Source organism: Scomber japonicus, chromosome 4 (genome assembly GCF_027409825.1).
Source record: "Scomber japonicus isolate fScoJap1 chromosome 4, fScoJap1.pri, whole genome shotgun sequence".
Classification (NCBI taxonomy): Eukaryota; Metazoa; Chordata; class Actinopteri; order Scombriformes; family Scombridae; genus Scomber; species Scomber japonicus.
Window position 1 is genome coordinate 28,454,514 of NC_070581.1, and position 10,395 is coordinate 28,464,908.

The 10,395-nt window shown below is 39.6% G+C and overlaps 1 protein-coding gene across 1 annotated transcript; it reads right to left on the minus strand.

The window, feature by feature from the left end:
* Window positions 1-3,580: 3,580 nt before the first annotated feature.
* On the minus strand, window positions 3,581-10,036 carry hsd17b10 (hydroxysteroid (17-beta) dehydrogenase 10). The gene is made up of 6 exons (XM_053317288.1): window positions 9,996-10,036; window positions 8,449-8,613; window positions 5,904-6,068; window positions 5,682-5,810; window positions 4,834-4,942; window positions 3,581-4,078 (listed from the first exon to the last, which is right to left on the minus strand). Exons 1-6 carry the CDS (start codon window positions 10,017-10,019, stop codon window positions 3,888-3,890), a joined length of 783 nt encoding a protein of 260 aa, XP_053173263.1. The 5' UTR covers window positions 10,020-10,036; the 3' UTR covers window positions 3,581-3,887.
* Window positions 10,037-10,395: the final 359 nt, after the last annotated feature.

Below are 10,395 nucleotides of genomic sequence, written 5' to 3' on the forward strand. Positions count from 1 at the left end.
GCAACTCTCAATCAATCTTCCTGCTTCTTTTAGCTTCTTTAAAAAAGTCTGTGGATGGAAATGCAGCTCTAGCAGTAAATTGCAGTAAATAACATCCATCTTTGCAGCTCCTTGTTGAACTTATAAGTCTTTGATTTTTTGATTACAATGATTGGATTAACAGTTATGTAACCCTTACAGACTGTTCAGGGTCAAATTTACCCCCCCTTTTTTTTTAAAACATTTGAAAGCTGTAAAAACACCCTATACACATTTCTTTGAGCCTCACTTTTCCTAATTTGACACACAGTATTCACAAATGGAAATAAAATGTTTTTTTAACCCTCCTGTTGTCCTCAGGTCAAGGAAGGACAGAAGGAAGGAGGAAAAGAGGAAGGAAGTAAGGAGGGAAGGAAGGGAGAAAGGAAGGAGGGAAGAAAGAAGGAAGGAAGGAAGGAAAGGAGTAAGGACGAAAAGAGGAAGGAATTTAGGAGAGAAGGAAGGAAGGAAAGGAGGAAGAAGGAAGGAAGGAAAGGAGTAAGGACGAAAAGAGGAAGGAATTTAGGAGAGAAGGAAGGAAGGAAAGGAGGAAGAAGGAAGGAAGGAAAGGAGTAAGGACGAAAAGAGGAAGGAATTTAGGAGAGAAGGAAGGAAGGAAAGGAGGAAGAAAGGAAGGAAAGGAGGAATGGAAGGAAGGAAAGGAGTAAGGATGAAAAGAGGAAGGAATTTAGGAGAGAAGGAAGGAAAGGAGGAAGGAGGGAGGACGGAAGGAAAGAAAGGAGGAAGGATAATACTGTATACCTTTAACTGTGTCCCTTATGAGTCCTGTGTGAGGTGTTATTGATCATCTCTGCTGGGTGAGGATCCGCTCAGCTCTCCGTCCAGCTGTCAGCAGTTATTTTCAACCATGGGCCACTTTTTCAGGATTCTTCATCGGAGGGCTGTGAAGCGGTGCGGCGGAGAGTTGAGGCCTATATGTTTGCATTATTTATGACTCTGAGGGCAAGATGTCACTTTCCCCCATTAATACACAACGGCTGGGAGCTTATTTTAATACTCATTTGTCTAAAAAAAGACTCAATCATGATGAATATATATTCTGTGTAGCACATCCAGATGTATTTTATCGGGTGTTCAGCAGTCTGCTTCATTTATGGTAGATTGGAAGTAATGTTGTTTTTGCAGCCTTAGAAAAATGGCATCAACACGACATTTCTCTTCTACTGCCTCCTATATTTATTTATCTGTGAAAGAATAAATCTGCTGTGGTACAAGAGGCTAAAGTTGAGAAATAATTAAATTAGAGTTGATATTCACACATTAAAGGTTAATTAATGGTCGGTTTATTAGGCGTAATGTCAACACAGTACAGATGTAACATGTTAGCCTTGTGGTTATTTGTTTTAATTAACTGCAGATTTGTGATTCGAACCATGAAAAACTTCAGCTTTCATCAAGAGGTCACATATATTTGCTGGAGGGCACAGTTAGCCCCCCACTGCCTGACTCATTTACAGTGTTTACTGTTTTGTTTTGCCTCTGCAGAGTTTAACTAAATATAAGTATATCCATTTTCTCTAAACTTCTCACATGGTTTCATTTCAATAAATGTTCAAAATGATCCAATATTTCACCAAAAATCAAAGATTAGAGAAAAAGTCCAAAAACTGAAAACAAATTTGTGTATCAGAACTTTTGTTCTTTCCTCTCCCATTAATCACCTCACCACCCCTCACATTTATCTGCTGATCCTTTGGAGGGCCCCACCCCTAGGTTGGGAACCACTGGACTAAACTAGCTAACTGTATATAAAGTAATGTAAACTAGCTAACTGTATATAAAGTAGTATAAACTAGCTAACTGTATATAAAGTAGTATAAACTAGCTAACTGTATATAAAGTAGTGTAAACTAGCTAACTGTATATAAAGTAATGTAAACTAGCTAACTGTATATAAAGTAGTATAAACTAGCTAACTGTATATAAAGTAGAGTAAACTAGCTAACTGTATATAAAGTAAACTAGCTAACTGTATATAAAGTAGTGTAAACTAGCTAACTGTATATAAAGTAGTGTAAACTAGCTAACTGTATATAAAGTAGTATAAACTAGCTAACTGTATATAAAGTAGAGTAAACTAGCTAACTGTATATAAAGTAGTGTAAACTAGCTAACTGTATAAAGTAGTGTAAACTAGCTAACTGTATATAAAGTAGAGTAAACTAGCTAACTGTATATAAAGTAGTGTAAACTAGCTAACTGTATATAAAGTAAACTAGCTAACTGTATATAAAGTAATGTAAACTAGCTAACTGTATATAAAGTAGTATAAACTAGCTAACTGTATATAAAGTAGAATAAACTAGCTAACTGTATATAAAGTAGTGTAAACTAGCTAACTGTATAAAGTAGTGTAAACTAGCTAACTGTATATAAAGTAGAGTAAACTAGCTAACTGTATATAAAGTAGTGTAAACTAGCTAACTGTATATAAAGTAAACTAGCTAACTGTATATAAAGTAATGTAAACTAGCTAACTGTATATAAAGTAGTATAAACTAGCTAACTGTATATAAAGTAATGTAAACTAGCTAACTGTATATAAAGTAGTATAAACTAGCTAACTGTATATAAAGTAGAGTAAACTAGCTAACGGTATATAAAGTAGTGTAAACTAGCTAACTGTATATAAAGTAGTATAAACTAGCTAACTGTATATAAAGTAGTGTAAACTAGCTAACTGTATATAAAGTAAACTAGCTAACTGTATATAAAGTAGTATAAACTAGCTAACTGTATATAAAGTAGTGTAAACTAGCTAACTGTATATAAAGTAGTGTAAACTAGCTAACTGTATATAAAGTAGTATAAACTAGCTAACTGTATATAAAGTAGCATAAACTAGCTAACTGTATATAAAGTAGTATAAACTAGTTCCACCTCCAGCAGCTACAACAGTAACATGCTGCTCTAACACTGATGCTTCACTATTAATAATCTAATGATGTCATATATAATAATATATCACTACTTTAACTGTAATACTGCATACTACATCACTCATAATACTGCAGTATTTTTAATATAGTAGGAGTTTTCATGCAGGACTTTTACATTGCTGTATTGGTACTTTTACTTAAGTAAAGGATCTGAATATTTCCTCCACTTCTGGAAACTGGTTGGTGCTCATTTAATTACTTTTGCACTTTTTGTTTTTACCTACAATCATAGTCTGGTCCTGGTCCTGAAGCCTTGTGGTATCTAATCTTGATTCTCATCCACCCTCTATCACCACCAGAGGTCATCATACACTGAGAAATTATTCAATTCTGCTGTTATTTGTATTTCATAAGGCACTGTCCTCTTCCTGTGCAAAAATGTATATGTAGAGCTCCAGAAATAAATATAGACCTGGAAATGTACGTAAGTCTCCTTTAATTGTTTCAGATACTTGTTGATGTGTGAGGCTGCACATCTCTGACCATTTAATGACAGGTCATGCAAGAGACGAAGTAGCAAACAAGATAAACTGGTCAGAGTGAAATACGCTGGATTTTTACTTCAGAAAAAAAATAAAGCTAGTCTTGGAATAGATAATCAAACTCAGTTGAGGTTTATTGTAATTTGGATTAGTTTACAAAACAAGCAACGTGGATCGCATAATGTACTGCAAAGGTTTAAATGGGTTTCACTTTCACACTCTTTCTCTCTCACAGTCTCACACACAGTCAGTTGATTTAGTGGCGTTTGTGATCGATTGTGTTTACTGTACACGGCTTTCTACGCAAACACACACATTCAGACACAAAGATGTTCAACATTTCATCTTAAAATGGAGGCAGTTTATGATCGATACACACACACACACACACACACACACACACACACACACACAGACACACTTTGTCTCAGGGCTGCATGCGAATGGCTCCGTCCAGTCTGATGACCTCTCCGTTAATCATGGGGTTCTCCGCCAGTGATGTCACCAGGTGGGCAAACTCAGCGGGGTCTCCCAGGCGTGAGGGGAAGGGCACCTGGCGGGCGAGAAAGGAGCGCACCTTCTCCGGAAGACCAGCAAGGAGAGGAGTGGAGAACAGACCTGAAGAAGAAGAGCGTCCGTTTCAATCAGGGCTCATATCTTCAGTTTCAAAGACCAGGCGGGGAGTTCCAGTCCTCTGAAATGAGGCCAACGCGGAAGTAACTTAGAGCTGCATTCTAGCAAAAGGCCACAAGGGGCCGCGGTTTTGGAGTCGAAAGGACTTCCGTCTCTATACGAGTCAATGGAGAATTCACCAACTTCTCACTTGATTTCTAACCTCAGTAAACGTTTTCAAAATGTGTTTATGGTCTCAATCGCTAGTTTAAAGCCTTCTTCAATTCAGTATGATGTTCATTTGGGACATTTTGGCCTCCCTGATTTTATATTTGACGATAAAGCAGGGTATGCATTAGGGCGTGGCTACGTCGTGATTGACAGGTTGATTGCCCAATGTCCTCAAGATCCAGCCCTCGCAACCTATCGCAACCTCCCCACTCCGCCCATGACTCCGCCTCGTGCCTATATAAGTAGAATCAGTGTTTTTATTTTTCCCAGCATGCACCTGAAATTTTCAAGATGGCGCTGCCATGATTCAAAACTATTGGCTTCCGAGCAGCAGTCCACAAGCCAATAGGTGACGTCACGGATGTTACGTCCATTTCTTTTATACAGTGTATGATCAAACTTGAATTAAGGGTATATTTATATTTAAAATATATTTAAAATGCTGCCTATATGGTTTATGAGATATGTTAAAAATAGAGATTATTGTCTGAAGAAGAATATTGTAATAATTAAGTCTGACGATCACTAACCGGGCGCTATGGTGACGACCCTGATGCCCATAGGAGCCAGATCTCTCGCGATGGGAAGAGTCATTCCAACAATTCCTCCTTTAGAGGCCGAATATGCTGCTTGGCCGACCTGCAGGAGCAAAAAAAGAGAGAGTGAGGAAAAAAAAACAGCTGCTAAACAGAGAAACCTTCTACCTCAGGACTTTATGATACGTAGCAGAAGTTGTGGTGATTTACACAAAGTTAAAAACATACATCATGGTGGACAGAGCGCCTCTACTTAACTTTCTTTTTATAAATTTACTTTTAACCTTTGTGTCGTCCTCCCGGGTCAATTAACCCCGTCTGTTTTTCCTCCCTTCCTCTTTTCCTTTCTCCCTCATCCCTTCCTTCCTTCCTTCTTCCATCTTGCCTTCCTTCTTTCCTCCATCCTTCCTTCTTTCCTTTCCTCCCTTCCTTCTATCCTCACTCCCTCCTCCCTTCCGTCTGTCCTTCCTCACTCCCTGCTTCTCTTTCTTTCCTTCCTTCCTTCCTTCCTCCCTCCCTTCCATCCTTCTTCCTCCCTCCCTTTCTTCCTTCTTCCTCCCTGCCCTCCTTCCTTCTTTCCTTTCCTCCCTTCCTTCTATCCTCTCTCCCTCCCCCCTTCCTTCCTTCCTTCCGTCTGTCCTTCCTCCCTCCCTCCTTCTCTCTTTCTTTCCTTCCCTCCTTCCTTCCTTCCTTCATTCCTTCCTCCCTTCCTTCCTCCTTTCCTTCCTTCTTTCCTCCCTTATTTCCTTCCTTCTTCCTCCCTCCCTTCCCTCCTTCCTTCTTCCTCCCTTCCTTCCTTGATGTTTTAAAATACATATCAGGTCAATAAATAAAAGAGTCACCTGTCCATCAAAGGCGGCCACGCTGGCAGTGTTGATGATGCATCCTCTGTGTCCGTCAGCATCCGGCTCGTTCTTCCCCATGGCGCCCACAGCGAGGCGGATCACGTTAAAGGTTCCTGCGATGTTCACCTGCAGAACAAACACATCAATGATCACATGGCACACGTCCGCTGAGCTGGGACTGGCGTTATAAACGTTTTTTCTAACGCTTGTCCGCCTTACATTGATGACGCGCTGGAAGTCCTCCAGGCTGTGAGGGGCGTCTTTCTTGAAGTTGTAGGTTTTGACAGCTACAGCGATGCCGGCGCAGTTCACCGCCAAGTCCAACTTCCCAAACTTCTCCCTAGCCAGCGACACGGCCGACTGCACGTCTGCCTCCGACGTCACCTGAGGAATGACAATAATGACATTTAGACATCACATCTACGCAGAGCCTCAAAGAGAAGATGGATAAACCCGACAGAGGTGAGGAAGTGGTTCAATCAAACATTTGGGCATTATTTGGATTCTCACCCAACATTTGATGAACACAGACGCTCGTATTATGCTTCATAGCGGCATCTCTTTTTTTATAGCTACTATGTCATCTTTATTAAATGCTTCTGTGTCTTGTTTTTATTATCTTTAACCCTCCTGTCGACCTCCCGGGTCAAATTGACCACATCTCTTCTGACATTCCTTCTTTCTTCCCTTCTTTCTTTCTTTCTTTCTTGCTTTCCTTGCTTCCTCTTTTCCTCCCTCCTTACTCCTTTCTTTCCTTCTTTCCTTCCTTCCTTCCTCTTTTCCTCCCTCCGTCCTTACTCCTTTCTCCCTCCCTCCCTCCTTCCTTATTCCTTTCCTTCCTTTCTTTCTTCCTTCCATCCTCCTTTCCTTCCTCTTTTCCTCCCTCCCTCCCTCCTTACTCCTTTCCTTCCTTCCGTCCTTCCCTTCCTGCCTTACTTCCTTCCTCTTTTCCTCCTTTCCTCCTACCTTCCTTCCTTCCTTCCTCTTTTCCTCCCTCCCTCCCTCCTTACTCCTTTCCTTCCTTTCTTTCCTTCCTCTTTTCCTCCCTCCTTACTCCTTTCCTTCCTTCCTTCCTCTTTTCCTCCCTCCCTCCTTACTCCTTTCTTTCCTTCCTTCCTTCCTTCCTCTTTTCCTTCCTTCCTTCATTCCTCCTTTCCTTCCTCCCTTACTTCCTTCCTCTTTTCCTCCCTCCCTCCCTCTTTCCTTCCTTCCTTCCTTCCTCTTTTCCTTCCTTCCTTCATTCCTCCTTTCCTTCCTCCCTTACTTCCTTCCTCTTTTCCTCCCTCCCTCCCTCTTTCCTTCCTTCCTTCCTTCCTTCCTTTTTTCCTCTCCTCCTTCCTTCCTTGACCTGAGGACAACAGGAGGGTTAAAGCTCAAAGTGTGTGGACTGGCACCTGTAATCTATAATAATATATATATATCTATATATATATATATAGATATATATATATACACACATGTATATAATATGTAAAATATAAATACAATAAAGCTTTTTATGCTATTGTGAAATGGGGGCAACAGAGACTTCAGCTCCTCTTTCCTTTCAGTCCGTATCATTCTCCGCCAGGTTTTATCAATGTTTTAATGAGAATCTTCTGACCTTTTCTTCTTTTATTCAGCTGTAAAAATCAGGTCCAAAAATCCTCCTGAAAGCCACAAGTGACTCAGCTTTTTCTGTTCATGTTCTTGCCTGTAAATTTTCTCTGTCGACATCGGTGCGTCGATACGTTTTACCTGCTCAGTAAAAACCAAACGCTATTTTAAAATCATTGATTCAGTAAATGCTTGTAAATGTTTAATCTGATCATTTTATCAAGTTTATTTATCATATTCATTCATTTTTATTAAACATACAGCTCCTTTATTGATTTTGTGCTGTATATTTTATCACTTACTTATATGTTATTGTATTGTGTGTTTAATAAGCTACTCCACACAAATTGCCCCCCTAGTGGGATTAATAAAGTCGTACTGAATCATTTAATGCACCAAAGATGCCCTGAAGAAAAATGCTGCCTCATTTTTTCACGTAAGTAGGAAACTAGAGAAAGATCTGCCATGAATAAAGAATAAACTATATGTTTATATGCTCTGGTGATGGTGTCAGAGTGCCATCTAGTGAGCTGAGAGTACATTACACTATGAGCAGAATCATTTAAGATAATATATTCCTTAATTAATCCCACAGTGGGGAAATTTACAACAATTTAACTGTGCTTCCTGTGTCGCAAAAAAATCAACCAAGACTGAAATCTTAACTTTCTTTCATTAGAGAGAGAGAGAGAGATAGATAGATAGATAGATAGATAGATAGAGAGAGAGAGAGAGAGAGAGAGAGAGAGAGAGAGAGAAGTTTCGTTGTGACTATGTGGTCGAAGCTCTATCATATACCTTCCCATTGATCATGTAGGTTTCAGTTTGCTCAAAGAGACAATGAGGCAGGGGGAAAAAAAGGGGCATGACATGACAGGAAGTGATGTCATAAATGCAGCAGAGACTGTGCAAATTTCTAGCATTTGCCCTCCAAATACCAATTATAGCCTACAGACTTATATAATGAATATTCTGTGTCTTATTAACAAATCAAATGGCTCCAGCGAGGTCTGCAAACCGGTTTCACTTCCATCATACTGGTTATTGAGAGTATTGGACAGCCCCAAAATCACACCTTGAGACACTATGATACCTCTATACATCTATTACACATGTCTATTGTTTGAGAAATGTATTTTGTATGAGTGAAGATGAGTTTTGGACTCACGTCTGCGGGGGCGAAGGCACAGCGTTCTCCCAGACTGGCTGCCAGAGCCGGTCCATCAGAGGAGGGCAGGTCCAGGATCACAGCGGATGCTCCGTTCTTCACCAGACGCTCCACGGTGGCCCGACCCAAACCAGACGCACCGCCTGTCACCAGGCCAACCATACCCTACACAACACACACACGTAACGAAAGACACAGGAGACAGGAGGAGGAGGAGGAGGAGGAGGAGGAGGAGGAGGAGGAGGAGGGTAGTGCAGGAAAAAAGAGACAGGGGAAGATTAAAACAAACAAAAACAAAAAAAATTGAAAAAATGGGTCACTGAGGTCAACGGTGAGAGGAGGAGGGAAATCAAAACTGTTCTGATTAATTTATTATGTAATGTGACAGCAAATATTGTGAACGATTTAATGAATATAAGCATTTAATATATGAGCATTTTTCTGTCATTTTGGTGATTTTCAAAAGAATATCCCATCACTCAGATACTATACACGGCAGAGTGTTTATAATGCAGAGTCTCTACCTTCAGAACAATAATGAGATACATTACGTCACTAATTAGAGATTTATTATGAGCTCGATGTAGGTAAAGTATTACAGTACAAGTACTGCAGTATTATGAGTGATGTAGTATGCAGTATTACAGTAAAAGTAGTGGTTTGGTCCCTCTGACTGATATATTATTATATATGACATTATTAGATTATTAATAATGAAGTATCAGTGTTAGAGCAGCATGTTACTGTTGTAGCTGCTGGAGGTGGAGCTAGTTTACACTACTTTATATACAGTTAGCTAGTTTACACTACTTTATATACAGTTAGCTAGTTTATACTACTTTATATACAGTTAGCAAATTTAGGCCAGTGGTTCCCAACCTAGGGGCCAGGGTTAGGGTTAGGTGGAGCTGTTAACAACTCATAGTCATCTGAAATGTGAGCCTGACTACACACTGCTTAGAAACCACTGGTTCATCTTTAACAATGTGTTGTACCTATTTTAAAAGCTTGTTATATTATCCATTGTGTCAAATCTTCATCTGAGAAGTAAATAAAGCTGCCAAATAAATATAGTCGAGTAGAAAGTACAATATTTCCCTCTGAACTGTAGTAGAGTGGAAATATGAAGTAGAAGTACCTTAAATTGCACTTTTGTAAATGTACTGAGTCACTTTCCACCACCAATGTCGAAAAGTAAATGCATGGTTTAGCTAGCACTAAATATAAGCACCATATTACATTAGCCTTGTGCTTTATATGAACTAACCCATCAAATAATGACTCTATAAAGTGTGTGTTAAGTCTCTCCGGCGTGTTTGAGTTTGGTAACCAGAGGCCGGTTATCAAACACAGACACACACTGGCACACACGCACACACCAGGCTGAGCAGCTCCAGTGTGTTAACATTAAAGCTACACAATGCAACTTTTGATCCGCAAAGTAAAAACGCACAAACATGACGATACAGACCCGCAACAAGCCCCCCGCATCACCCTCCCTGTATAGTAAAGAGTGTTTCATTGATAAAAAAGGAATCTCTGCTCACCTTGACACATCGAATGTTCGCCATGTTGCTTCTGTGACGTAGCGTCGAAGATCGTGTGTATACCAATAGGGAGAGGGATCACTCTGAGGTTAAAGAGAGGGACCACTCTGAGGTAAAATACTCCCACCAGACTGTTTTACTGCTTCTGAGCTTATTCAGGGTGTGTCTATGAAATTTCCAGAAAGGTGTCGATATTAAATTATGCCTTTTGTAGTAGATTCAGTATTTATTATGGTAGAGCCCATTTGTGAGACTACAGTATTGATGACTATTTATTTATATACTTAGTTCAATAACAATAAAAAAAATTACCTACAAGAGTCATTATTAACTACAGTTGTAAAAGAGTTTAATATGTAGTAATAATAGTAAAAATTCAAATAGAAGTTCCTCAACATTA